The sequence below is a fragment of the Oryzias latipes genome, chromosome 21 (assembly GCF_002234675.1).
Source record: "Oryzias latipes chromosome 21, ASM223467v1".
Taxonomy (NCBI): domain Eukaryota; kingdom Metazoa; phylum Chordata; class Actinopteri; order Beloniformes; family Adrianichthyidae; genus Oryzias; species Oryzias latipes.
In genome coordinates, this window is record NC_019879.2 from 206,479 (window position 1) to 221,069 (window position 14,591).

Genomic DNA, 14,591 nt, shown 5'->3' on the forward strand with positions numbered 1-14,591 from the left:
CGTATCACGTCACTCATGGGAGAGTAACTGACGGTCACGCGTATCACGTCACTCATGGGGGAGTAACTGACGGTCACGAGTGTCACGTCACACATGGGGGAGTAACTGACGGTCACGCGTGTCACGTCAAACATGGGGGAGTTACTGACGGTCACGCGTGTCACGTCACACATGGGGGAGTAACTGACGGTCACGTCATCCATGGGGGAGTAACTGACGGTCACGCGTGTCACGTCACACACGGGGGAGTAACTGACGGTCACACGTGTCACGTCACACATAGAGGAGTAACTGACGGTCACGCGTGTCACGTCACTCATGGGGGAGTAAATAAAGGTCACGTGTGTCACGTCACTCATGGGAAAGTAACTGACGGTCACGCGTGTCACGTCAAACATGGGGGAGTTACTGACGGTCACGCGTGTCACGTCACACATGGGGGAGTAACTGACGGTCACGTCATCCATGGGGCAGTAACTGACGGTCACGCGTGTCACGTCACACACGGGGGAGTAACTGACGGTCACACGTGTCACGTCACACATAGAGGAGTAACTGACGGTCACGCGTGTCACGTTACTCATGGGGGAGTAAATAAAGGTCACGTGTGTCACGTCACTCATGGGAAAGTAACTGACGGTCACGCGTGTCACGTCACATATGGGAGAGTAACTGTCACACAGCACATGGGGGAGCAGAAGGATTTACAGTCCAGCAGATCACGCTCCCCAACACGGTCTAAAAGCTGATGTGTGACTTCTACAACTGGGCCCTCAGTAGTGTCTAGCCTCACAGTGATTCTAATGTCCTATGTGCAAACATGACGATGCATTTAAAGTCGGATGTAAATCAGGAAAATGCAACCTTTATTAGACAGAGACACCCACCAAAGGGGAGTTCAGGTACATTGTTGTTGTTGTGGAGCCCTTCAGTGTAGCTGCATCCTTCCTAATGTAGGAAGGAACCATCATCCTCCTCATCCTCACATGTTTTACCCAGCTGCCATGCTTCACGTGTGTGAATGTGACAGTCCTGAGACCCCCCCCCCTTTGACCACAGATAGATGAGCCCAACGCCTTCGGGAACACGGCTCTCCACTTGGCGTGCTTCAACGGCCAGGACGCCGTCGTAAGCGAGCTGATCGATTATGGCGCCAATGTCAGCCAGCCCAACAACAAGGGCTTCACGCCACTGCACTTTGCTGCCGCGTCCACGCACGGAGCGCTCTGCCTGGAGTTCCTGGTGAATAATGGCGCCGACATCAACATCCAGGTATGACCTCTGACCTTCACAGGAAAACCAGCGTCATCCGCCGTGGTCTGGAGGCCCGCAGCTCCAAAGACTTCTGGGAAATCTGAAAACTGTGTGTGCATGTTTGTGTGTGTGCATGTGCACGTTTGTGCATGTACATGTGCATATGTGTGTGCATGTGTACGTACGTGTGTGTGTGTGTGTGCATTTACATGAGCACGCGTGTGTGTGCATGTGCATGTACATGTGTGTTTGTGTTTGTGCATGCGTTTGTGCATGTGCACGTGTGTGTGTGTGCATGTACATCTTTGTGTGTGGGTGATGTGCACGTTTGTGCATATGAACGTGTGTGTGCGTGTGCACGTGCATTTACATCTTTGTGTGTGTGCATGTTTGTGTGTGTTTGTGCACGTGTGTGCATGTACATGTGCACGTATGTGTGCATATACATGAGCACGTGTTTGTGTGTGTGCATGCGTTTGTGCATATGCACGTGTGTGTGCGCGTGCAATTGTGTGTTTGAAGAACATCAAACCTGCAGCACATTAACGGGTCCACCTTTTTTCCTCCGGGGGGGTCAGAGTCGGGATGGGAAGAGTCCTCTCCACATGACGGCCGTTCACGGACGTTTCACGCGCTCGCAGACGCTCATCCAGAACGGTAAGCCCCTCCCCCCGCCCTGGTGTTGGTTCCGCCTTCACACAGATGCTTTCTTTCAGGGGGGGAAATCAACAGCGTGGACAAGGACGGAAACACCCCCCTCCATGTTGCTGCACGCTACGGACACGAGCTCCTCATCAACACGCTCATCACCAGCGGAGCCGACTGCGCCAGGTCGTGCCCCCCACCCCGCCGGAAGGCCTGAACTGTGACCCGACGTGACGTGAGTGTCCTTCTGTGTGCAGGCGGGGGGTCCACGGGATGTTCCCTCTCCACCTGGCCGCCCTGAACGCTCATTCGGACTGCTGCAGGAAGCTGCTGTCCTCAGGTAACCCCCGAGCCCCCCAGGGGAGATTTGACATCAACAAAGCCAGAATGACAGACAGCTGTCTGCTGCTGTGCGTCCATCAAACCTAAATGTATGTTTGATCCAAAGACCCAGTTCTCCGGGTCAGCTGCTGCTTTCTGCACCCCCGGGGGGTGGGGGGTCCAGCTTTGACGCCTCTCTCTCTGCTCGCCCACTACATAGTGAGCAGCTTTGCTGTTGGGGGGCCGTTTTCTAAATTCACTTAACTTTATCTAGAAACATTAAATTCATAAAGAATTTTCTGAACCTGCTGGATCCCAGGACCAGAACCAGACCCAGAACCAGAGCTAAAGCTAGAACCAGAGCTATAGCCTGACCCTGACCCAGAACCAAACCCAGAAACAGAGCTAGACCCTGACCCAGAACCAGAACCAGAACCAGACCCAGAGCTAGACCCTGACCCAGAGCCAGAGCTAGAGCCTGACCCTGACCCTGACCCAGAACCAGACCCAGAGCTAGACCCTGACCCAGAACCAGAGCTAGACCCTGACCCAGAACCAGAGCTAGAGCCTGACCCTGACCCAGAACCAAACCCAGACCCAGAGCTAGACCCTGACCCAGAGCCAGAGCTAGAGCCTGACCCTGACCCAGACCCAGACCCAGAACCAGAGCTAGACCCTGACCCAGAACCAGAGCTAGAGCCTGACCCAGAACCAGAGCTAGAGCCTGACCCTGACCCTGACCCTGACCCAGAACCAGAACCAGAACCAGAGCTAGAGCCTGACCCTGACCCTGACCCAGAACCAGAACCAGACCCAGAGCTAGACCCTGACCCAGAGCCAGAGCTAGAGCCTGACCCTGACCCTGACCCTGACCCTGACCCTGACCCAGAACCAGACCCAGAGCTAGACCCTGACCCAGAACCAGAACCAGAGCTAGACCCTGACCCAGAACCAGAGCTAGAGCCTGACCCAGAACCAGACCCAGACCCAGAACCAGAGCTAGAGCTAGAACCAGAGCTAGAGCCTGACCCTGACCCAGAACCAGACCCTGACCCAGAACCAAACCCAGACCCAGAGCTAGACCCAGACCCAGACCCAGACCCAGAACCATAACCAGAACCAGAGCAAGAGCCTGACCCAGAACCAGAGCTAGAGCCTGACCCTGACCCTGACCCAGAACCAGACCCAGAGCTAGACCCTGACCCTGACCCTGACCCTGACCCAGACCCAGACCCAGAACCAGAGCTAGACCCTGACCCAGAACCAGAGCTAGAGCCTGACCCAGAACCAGAGCTAGAGCCTGACCCTGACCCTGACCCTGACCCAGAACCAGACCCAGAGCTAGACCCTGACCCTGACCCAGAACCAGAACCAGACCCAGAGCTAGAGCCTGACCCAGAACCAGAACCAGAGCTAGAGCCAGAGCTAGACCCTGACCCAGAGCTAGAGCCTGACCCAGAACCAGAGCCAGAACCAGAACCAGACCCAGAGCTAGAGCCTGACCCAGAACCAGAGCTAGAGCCTGACCCTGACCCAGAACCAGACCCAGAACCAGAGCTAGAGCTAGAACCAGAGCTAAAGCCTGACCCTGACCCAGAACCAGACCCTGACCCAGAACCAAACCCTGACCCTGACCCTGACCCAGACCCAGACCCAGACCCAGAACCAGAGCTAGACCCTGACCCAGAACCAGAGCTAGAGCCTGACCCAGAACCAGACCCAGAGCTTCACTGACCTGCCTCTCTGATTCTCTGATACTTGTGTCACTAACAGCTGTCTGTCTGTCTGTCCCCCGCCACCCCCCCCCCCCCCCCCCGCTCTCTGCTGCTGCCCCCCCCCCGCGCTGTCCCGGTCAGGTCGGAGGTTTAGTTTGTGTAACGACTCGGTCCTGTTCGCAGGCTTCCAGATAGACACCCCCGACAGCCTGGGGAGGACGTGTCTGCACGCGGCTGCAGCGGGGGGGTGAGTTTCAAACCTGAGGCAGACGCAGATGCCTGTGACTGTCAGACATCTGTGCACGAAAGCAGAGCCACGCTAGGATCATGAGATCAGGCATGTTGTCATGACGACTAGAGCATGAGTCTGCAGGTGTCTGCAGACGTCTGCAGACACCTGCAGACGTCTGCAGACGTCTGCAGACACCTGCAGACGTCTGCAGCTACTTTCTGTTTCCCTGGTTTTCCCTGAACACCAAACACTTCCAGGATGAACAGCTTTCTTGCTCTTTTATCTGGTTGCACATGTTTGCAGAGTCTCACTCCAGTTTCTCTGGACAACAATTCAACCTGATGAGAAAGGACCAATCAAAGGACCCCCAATGAAAATCCCACCTGTTTCCTTGTGTGTGTGTGTTTGCAGAAACGTGGATTGTGTGCAGCTGCTGCTGAAAAGTGGAGGAGAACACAACAGGACAGATAAGTGTGGCAGGTCAGAGACCAGATTATGAGAATATGAAGAATCTCTGATCTCCATGGATTCACGTCTCCCTCGCTCTCCCCCGTCCGTCAGGACTCCGCTGCATTACGCCGCCGCCAGCCGCCACTATCACTGTCTGGAGACGTTGGTAGTGTGTGGCACCGACATTAATGCCACTGACCAGTGGGGGCGCTCTGCCTTGCACTATGCTGCTGCCTCAGACCTGGACAGGAGGTGAGCAAGTCCTTCCTGCAGGGGGGGGGGGGGGGGGGGGGGGGGGGGCTGAGGGGGCTTGAGCACCTGCCCCTTTTACCCAGAAGCCCCAAGTGCCCTTTTTGTCAAAGGTCTTTATGTCCCATTTTCATGTGAAAGCCTGTGAAACACGTTCATGTGCCAACAGCCTCCATCAGGAAATAATAGAAGACAAAATATGAACACGCCTCTCTCCTAGACACACGCTACACACACGCTACAGACACGCTACAGACACGCTACAGACACGCTACACACACGCTACACACGCGCTACAAACAAGCTACACACACGCTACACACAAGCTACACACAAGCTACACACATGCTACACACACGCTACACACAAGCTACACACAAGCTACACACACTACAGACACGCTACAGACACGCTACAGACACGCTACACACACGCTACACACGCGCTACAAACAAGCTACACACACGCTACACACAAGCTACACACAAGCTACACACATGCTACACACACGCTACACACACGCTACACACGCGCTACAAACAAGCTACACACACGCTACACACAAGCTACACACAAGCTACACACATGCTACACACACGCTACACACAAGATACACACAAGCTACACACACTACAGACACGCTACAGACACGCTACACACACGCTACACACAAGATACACACATGCTACACACACGCTACACACAAGCTACACACGCGCTACACACAAGCTACACACGCGCTACACACATGCTATACACACGCTACACACACTCTACACTAAAGCTACACACAAACTACACACGCTACACACAAGCTACACACACGCTACACACAAGCTACACACAAGCTACACACATGCTACACACACGCTACACACAAGCTACACACAAGCTACACACACTACAGACACGCTACAGACACGCTACACACACGCTACACACAAGATACACACATGCTACACACACGCTACACACAAGCTACACACGCGCTACACACAAGCTACACACAAGCTACACACATGCTACACACACGCTACACACAAGCTACACACAAGCTACACACACGCTACAGACACGCTACAGACACGCTACAGACACGCTACACACACGCTACACACGCGCTACAAACAAGCTACACACACGCTACACACAAGCTACACACAAGCTACACACATGCTACACACACGCTACACACAAGCTACACACAAGCTACACACACTACAGACACGCTACAGACACGCTACACACACGCTACACACAAGATACACACATGCTACACACACGCTACACACAAGCTACACACGCGCTACACACAAGCTACACACGCGCTACACACATGCTATACACACGCTACACACACTCTACACTAAAGCTACACACAAACTACACACGCTACACACAAGCTACACACAAGCTACACACAAGCTACACACAGGCTACACACAAGCTACACACGCGCTACACACATGCTACACACATGCTACACACGCGCTACACACGCGCTACACACAAGCTACACACAAGCTACACACACGCTACACACGCGGTACACACACGCTATACACAAGCTACACACATGCTACACACACGCTACACACAAGATACGAACAAGCTACACACACGCTACACACAAGCTACACACACGCTACACACAAGCTACACACGCGCTACACAGAGGCTACACACAAGCTACACACGCGCTACACACACGCTACACACAAGCTACACACAAGCTACACACAAGCTACACACACGCTACACACAAGCTACACACACGCTACACAGAGGCTACACACAAGCTACACACGCGCTACACACAAGCTACACACAAGCTACACACACGCTACACACAAGCTACACACAAGCTACACACAAGCTACACACACGCTACACACAAGCTACACACAAGCTACACAGAGGCTACACACAAGCTACACACGCGCTACACACAAGCTACACACAAGCTACACACACGCTACACACAAGCTACACACAAGTTACACACATGCTACACACACGCTACACACAAGATACGAACAAGCTACACACAAGCTACACACAAGCTACACACGCGCTACACACAAGCTACACACAAGCTACACACACGCTACACACAAGCTACACAGAGGCTACACACAAGCTACACACGCTTTACACGCATGCTACACACATGCTACACACGCGCTACACACGCGCTACACACATGCTACACACACGCTACACACAAGCTACACACATGCTACACACAAGCTACACACATGCTACACACGCGGTACACACACACTACACACGCGCTACACACAAGCTACACACATGCTACACACATGCTACACACGCGGTACACACACGCTACACACAAGCTACACACACGCTACACACAAGCTACACACACACTACACACAAGCTACACACAGGCAGCTGCAGATCTTTCACTGGTTTCCCCCGTTCACCAGAGCATCAATACACTCAGGTTTCACACGGAGTAGTTTGCTTTTAGTAGAAATACTCCGGAACTCCTTTATAAGGACGGCGAGAAAAGCGTTAGCTCCGCCCTCAGGCGGCGAGAGTGTCAGGTTCCTAAAACACTCTTTGGGACAAACGTCCAGCGGCGACTTTGATGCATTAAAACCAAAGTGGAGGACAAATTGCATTTGATGTGAACGGACAGATGATGGGAAAAAAATAAAAATAAAGAAGCAGCATGAAGGTGAAACAATTTATCTCCAAAAACAAATAAAACTTTTTTGTTCAAGGTACATTTTTAGACAAAAGAAAAACGAGTCAAACCTCAGCGTGTTAGTGAAGTTACAATAAAACTCATAAACATGAAAATAATGTTGGTCTCTTCTATGGCGTGTCATCTCTGCCATTAAGTGAAAGGCCGTAAAGACAACAGCGGCGTTCAGGAACACCATTCTAACCGAACGACCCCCCCATCTTACAACCGCAGGCCTAACTGAGTGAGGATCCTCCGCGGTCAGTTCCTCTTTGCGCCTTCACCAGGATTTACACTCAGTGTTAAAGGGGCGTTTTTGACACTTGGGGGGCGGTAACCTTTCTGGTTGATCTTATTGGCTGAAATTTGCATGTCTTATCCGGTTAGGCAGTGGGGGGCGGGACTTTCATTTTTCAGAGCAGGGGGGGCTGACAGGCGGCTCACTGCCTTTCATCATAGTTTCTATGTACGGTACTTCCACAACCATAAGGTGAACAGAAAAGTCTTCCATTTTCTCCAGAATGTACGGAGCGGCCCTTTCACCTTATGGCAGAGATGAAACGCCATATTTCTGTCTAAAATGTATCAAACATGCTGTGATTATAAACTAGTTCAAAACCTGCTTTTGCAAAAACATAAATATTTAAAATAAATTATCGTTTAGAAAGAATGTCATTTATTTGTCATTTTTCTGAGGTTACGTGAAATTACATTTTTATAAACAGGAAGGAAAAGCAACTTCCTGGACTAATTTAGCTTTGGTTTGTTAGCATTAACTGGTTAGTATCGACTTGTTAGCATAAACTTGTTAGCATTAACTTGTTAGCATTGACTGGTTAGCATTAACTTTTTAGCATTGACTTGATAGCATCACCTTGTTAACATTGACTGGTTAGTTTTAACTGGTTAGCATGACTTGTTAGCATTGACTTGATAGCATCGACTTGTTAGCATTGACTGGTTAGCATTAACTGGTTAGCATTGACCTGTTAGCATTGACTTGATAGCATCGACTTGTTAGCATTAACTGGTTAGCATTGACTTGTTAGCATTAACGTGATAGCATTGACTTGTTAGCATTGGCTGGTTAACATTAACTGGTTAGCATTGACTTGTTAGCATCGACTTGTTAGCATTAACTTGTTAGCATTGACTGGTTAGCATTAACTTTTTAGCATTGACTTGATAGCATCACCTTGTTAGCATTGACTGGTTAGCATTAACTGATTAGCATTGACTTGATAGCATCGACTTGTTAGCATTGATTTGTTAGCATTAACTGGTTAGCATTGAGTGGTTAGCATTGACTTGATAGCATTGACCTGTTAGCATTGACTGGTTAGCATTAACTGGTTAGTATTAACTTTTTAGCATTGACTTGATAGCATCACCTTGTTAGCATTGACTGGTTAGCATTAACTGGTTAGCATTGACTTGTTAGCATTGACCTGATAGCATCGACTTGTTAGCATTGACTGGTTAGCATTGACCTGTTAGCATTGACTTGATAGCATCGACTTGTTAGCATTGACTTGTTAGCATTAACTGGTTAGCATTGACTTGTTAGCATTAACTTGATAGCATTGACTTGTTAGCATTGGCTGGTTAACATTAACTGGTTAGCATTGACATGTTAGCATCGACTTGTTAGCATTAACTTGTAAGCATTGACTGGTTAGCATTAACTTTTTAGCATTGACTTGATAGCATCACCTTGTTAGCATTGACTGGTTAGCATTAACTGTTTAGCATTGACTTGATAGCATCGACTTGTTAGCATTGATTTGTTAGCATTAACTGGTTAGCATTGACTTGTTAGCATTGACTGGTTAGCATTAACTGGTTAGCATTGACCGGTTAACATTGACCTGTTAGCATTAATCGGTTAGCATTGACTGGTTAGCATTGACTGGTTAGCATTTACTTGTTAGCACTAACTTGTTAGCATTGATTGGTTAGCATTAACTGGTTAGTATTGACTTGTTAGCATTGACTGGTTAGCATTGACTTGTTAGCATTAACTGGTTAGCATTGACCGGTTAGCATTGACCTGTTAGCATTAACCGGTTAGCATTGACTGGTTAGCATTGACTGGTTAGCATTGACCTGTTAGCATTAACTGGTTAGCATTGACTTGTTAGCATTAACTTGTTAGCATTAACTATTTAGCATTGACTTGTTAGCGTTGACTTGTTAGCGTTGACTTGTTAGCGTTGACTTGTTAGCGTTGACTGGTTAGCATTGACTTGTTAGCATTGACTTGTTAGCATTGACTTGTTAGCATTAACTGGTTAGCATTGACTGGTTAGCATTGACCTGTTAACATTAACTGGTTAGCTTTGACTGGTTAGTATTGACTTGTTAGCATCGACTTGTTAGCATTGACTGGTTAGCATTGACTTGTTAGCATTAACTGGTTAGCATTGAATTGTTTGCATTGACTTGTTAGCATTGACTGGTTAGCATTGACCTGTTAGCATTAACTGGTTAGCATTGACTTGTTAGCGTTGACTTGTTAGCATTAACTGGTTAGCATTGACTTGTTAGCATTGACTTGTTAGCATTAACTGGTTAGCATTGACTTGTTAGCATTGACTTGTTAGCATTAACTGGTTAGCATTGACTTGTTAGCATTGACTTGTTAGCATTAACTGGTTAGCATTAACTGGTTAGTATTGACTTGGTAGCATTGACTGGTTAGCATTGACCTGTTAGCATTAACTGGTTAGAATTGACTGGTTAGCATTGACCTGTTAGCATTAACTGGTTAGCATTGACTGGTTAGCATTGACTTGTTAGCAAAGACTGGTTAGCATGGACTGGTTAGCATTGACTTGTTAGCATTGACTTGTTAGCATTTACTGGTTAGCATTTACTTGTTAGCATTGACTTGTTAGCATTAACTGGTTAGCATTGACCTGTTAGCATTAACTGGTTAGCATTGACCTGTTAGCATTAACTGGTTAGCATTGACTTGTTAGCGTTGACTTGTTAGCATTAACTGGTTAGCATTGACTTGTTAGCATTGACTTGTTAGCATTAACTGGTTAGCATTGACTTGTTAGCATTGACTTGTTAGCATTGACTTGTTAGCATTAACTTGTTAGCATTAACTGGTTAGTATTGACTTGTTAGCATTGACTGGTTAGCATTGACCTGTTAGCATTAACTGGTTAGCATTGACTTGTTAGCATTGACTTCTTAACATTAACTGGTTAGCATTGACTTGTTAGCATTGACTGGTTAGCATTGACCTGTTAGCATTGACTGGTTAGCATGGACTGTTAGCATTGACTTGTTAGCATTGACTTGTTAGCATTAACTGGTTAGCATTTACTTGTTAGCATTAACTGGTTAGCATTGACCGGTTAGCATTGACCTGTTAGCATTAACCGGTTAGCATTGACTGGTTAGCATTGACTTGTTAGCACTAACTTGTTAGCATTGACTTGTTAGCATTGACTTGTTAGCATTAACTGGTTAGCATTGACTTGTTAGCATTGACTTGTTAGCATTAACTGGTTAGCATTGACTTGTTAGCATTGACTTGTTAGCATTAACTGGTTAGCATTGACTTGTTAGCATTGACTTGTTAACATTAACTGGTTAGCATTAACTGGTTAGTATTGACTTGTTAGCATTGACTGGTTAGCATTGACCTGTTAGCATTAACTAGTTAGCATTGACTTGTTAGCATTGACTTGTTAGCATTAACTGGTTAGCATTGACTTGTTAGCATTGACTGGTTAGCATTGACTTGTTAGCATTGACCGGTTAGCATGGACTGGTTAGCATTGACTTGTTAGCATTGACTTGTTAGCATTAACTGGTTAGCATTTACTTGTTAGCATTAACTGGTTAGCATTGACCGGTTAGCATTGACCGGTTAGCATTGACCGGTTAGCATTAACCGGTTAGCATTGACTGGTTAGCATTGACTTGTTAGCACTTACTTGTTAGCATTGACTGGTTAGCATTAACTGGTTAGTATTGACTTGTTAGCATTAACCGGTTAGCATTGACTGGTTAGCATTGACCTGTTAGCATTAACTGGTTAGCATTGACTTGTTAGCATTGACTTGTTAGCATTAACTGGTTAGTATTGACTTGTTAGCATTGACTTGTTAGCATTTACTTGTTAGCATTAACTGGTTAGCATTAACTGGTTAGTATTGACCTGTTAACATTAACTGGTTAGCATTGACTGGTTAGCATTGACTGGTTAGCATTGACTTGTAACATTCTTGCCCCGCCCCCTTCCCATCCCCCAGGCGGCGTGTGGCTCTGGAGCCAGACAGTGAAGGAGTTCAGGCTGAGAAAGAGAAGGAGGCAGCACAGTGAGTCCACAGCACACAAACATCAGAGCATCAGTGATTAATTGATTGGGGCGATCATGGGGTGGAGTGGTGCACCTCTGTTCACAGGGTTGATCTCTGTTCTGCCTGTCATAGTGTTCTGTGAAAAGACACTGGACCCAACGCGTTGGATGTTCATGAATTTTCTGTTCATCCAAACATTCAACAGTTTTGACTCCAATCTGGATTATGGAGCAGAGAGATCCGAGTTTGGGGCCCAAACCCAGATTCTCCATGATTAAATGTCCACTTAAATACAAACTGTTTTATCAAAAAATCATCAGGGATTTGAAGGGAACACCGGAAATGGACCAAAAATATTAGCATTGAAACTGTAGAGCTGGAGGTTTTTCCTGGAAAAAAAGGACTTCAGGTCAAATGGATCCATGAATCTCAAGAGCGGATCTAGTATTTTTAGGTGCAGATCCTGTCAAGCATGTCTGAAAGTCTGCGAAGCTCTGTTACCTCCAGCGGCTCTGCTTGATGTTCTTCCTGGGTTTGCAGGTGTCTGGAGTTCCTGCTTCAGAGCGGCGCAGCGGCGGCGCTGAAGGACAAGCAAGGCTACAGTCCGGTCCACTACGCTGCGGCCTTCGGGCACCGGCACTGCCTCGAGCTGGTTCGTTCACACGTACAGATCTGCAATCAGAGTCCGAGTTACAGGAAAATAAAGTGAAAGTCAGACTGACATTCAGAGTCTGGACAGTTTTCTGTTAGAGTCACTCCTTTGTGAGGAAGACGAGGATGCGATTCACGGCTAAAGCTAACCTCATCCTGAACACAGCAGGTCTGTGGAAAACAGATCAGGGAAAAAGTCTGACTTTGGTCTTCTGGTCTGCAGCTGCTGGACACACATGACGGTCGCCAGGAAGAAGCAGACTGTGGGAACGCCCAGAGCCCCCTGCACCTCGCTGTAAGACTCGCTCTCCTGACCCCTCCCCCATGCTGCCAGGATCATGAGCATACAAGTGTGGGCGTGTTCTGCAGGTGTGCATGTGTTCTGCAGATGTGCATGTGTCCTGCAGATGTGCATGTGTTCTGCAGGTGTGCATGTCTCGTGCAGATGTGCATGTGTCCTGCAGATGTGCATGTGTTCTGCAGATGTGCATGTGCTGCAGGTGTGCATGTGTTCTGCAGATGTGCATGTGTCCTGCAGATGTGCATGTGTCCTGCAGGTGTGCATGTGTCCTGCAGGTGTGGGCGTGTCCTGCAGATGTGCATGTGTCCTGCAGATGTGCATGTGTCCGGCAGATGTGCATGTGTCCTGCAGATGTGCATGTGTCCTGCAGGTGTGGGCGTGTCCTGCAGATGTGCATGTGTCCTGCAGATAAGCATGTGTCCTGCAGGTGTGGGCGTGTCCTGCAGATGTGCATGTGTTCTGCAGGTGTGCATGTCTTGTGCAGGTGTGCATGTGTTCTGCAGATGTGCATGTGTCCTGCAGATGTGCATGTGTCCTGCAGGTGTGCATGTGTGCTGCAGGTGTGGGCGTGTTCTGCAGATGTGCATGTGTCCTGCAGATGTGCATGTGTCCTGCAGGTGTGCATGTGTGCAGGTGTGCATGTGTGCTGCAGGTGTGCATGTGTCCTGCAGATGTGCATGTGTCCTGCAGATTTGCATGTGTTCTGCAGGTGTGCATGTGTCGTGCAGATGTGCATGTGTCCTGCAGATGTGCATGTGTTCTGGATGTGTCCGTGTGTTTTGCATATGTGCATGTGTCCTGCATGTGTGCATGTGTCCTGCAGATGTGTATGTGTTCTGCATGTGTGCATGTGTCCTGCAGGTGTGCATGTGTCGTGCAGATGTGCATGTGTCCTGCAGATGTGCATGTGTTCTGGATGTGTCCGTGTGTTTTGCATATGTGCATGTGTCCTGCAGGTGTGCATGTGTCGTGCAGATGTGCATGTGTCCTGCAGATGTGCATGTGTCCTGCAGGTGTGGGCGTGTCCTGCAGATGTGCATGTGTCCTGCAGATGTGCATGTGTCCTGCAGGTGTGGGCGTGTTCTGCAGGTGTGTATGTGTCCTGCAGGTGTGTATGTGTTCTGCAGGTGTGCATGTGTCCTGCAGAGAGAGACATGTGACCTGCAGATGCACATCTCTCTCTGCAGGCGTATCACGGCCACGCTCAGGCCCTACAGGTGCTGTTGCGGGGGGGCCGGGAGGTGGACGAGAGGGACCAGGCGGGGCGGACCCCTTTGGCCCTGGCCGCCCTCCGGGGCCACGCCGACTGTGTCCACACTCTGCTCAGCCAGGGAGCGTCTCCGCTCTCCACCGACCAGCTGTATGGACGCACGCCTGTGCACCTGGCAGGTGAGTGAGTGCGTTCAGGTGTACTTCCTGTTGCTTCCTGCTTCTCATACGTCCTCATGTCTGCAGTCATGAACGGCCACACCACATGCGTGCGGCTCCTGCTGGACGAGCCAGACGGCGCCGAGGTCCTGGATGTGGCGGACCCTCAGGGACGGTGAGCACTGCTCTGGTTCTGGCGGCCGGGTTGCGGGTCGACCTCCTCAGGCGTGTGACGCTTGTCTGCAGGACTCCTCTAATGCTGGCAGTGGTGGGGGGGCACGTGGACGCCGTGTCGCTGCTGCTGGAGCGGGAGGCCAACGTGAACACGGCAGATAAGAAGGGCCTGATGGCGCTGCACCTGGCGGTGAGG

The 14,591-nt window shown here is 49.2% G+C and overlaps 1 protein-coding gene across 8 annotated transcripts in view; it reads left to right on the plus strand.

The window, feature by feature from the left end:
* Positions 1 to 14,591, plus strand: part of ankrd44 (ankyrin repeat domain 44) — a 39,751-nt gene that overhangs the window by 21,436 nt on the left and 3,724 nt on the right. For 6 of the 8 annotated variants that reach the window (XM_023951017.1, XM_023951012.1, XM_023951019.1 and 3 more), the window contains exons 8-20: positions 1,060 to 1,272; positions 1,833 to 1,911; positions 1,971 to 2,085; positions 2,157 to 2,239; positions 4,077 to 4,182; positions 4,579 to 4,647; positions 4,729 to 4,869; positions 11,854 to 11,919; positions 12,442 to 12,553; positions 12,776 to 12,847; positions 14,041 to 14,242; positions 14,309 to 14,396; positions 14,468 to 14,585. In XM_023951017.1, the coding sequence (XP_023806785.1) occupies positions 1,060 to 1,272; positions 1,833 to 1,911; positions 1,971 to 2,085; positions 2,157 to 2,239; positions 4,077 to 4,182; positions 4,579 to 4,647; positions 4,729 to 4,869; positions 11,854 to 11,919; positions 12,442 to 12,553; positions 12,776 to 12,847; positions 14,041 to 14,242; positions 14,309 to 14,396; positions 14,468 to 14,585 (1,464 nt within the window). The remainder of the gene's footprint in view (positions 1 to 1,059; positions 1,273 to 1,832; positions 1,912 to 1,970; positions 2,086 to 2,156; positions 2,240 to 4,076; positions 4,183 to 4,578; positions 4,648 to 4,728; positions 4,870 to 11,853; positions 11,920 to 12,441; positions 12,554 to 12,775; positions 12,848 to 14,040; positions 14,243 to 14,308; positions 14,397 to 14,467; positions 14,586 to 14,591) is intronic. The other 2 variants (XM_023951015.1, XM_023951016.1) reach the window with 1 other exon arrangement.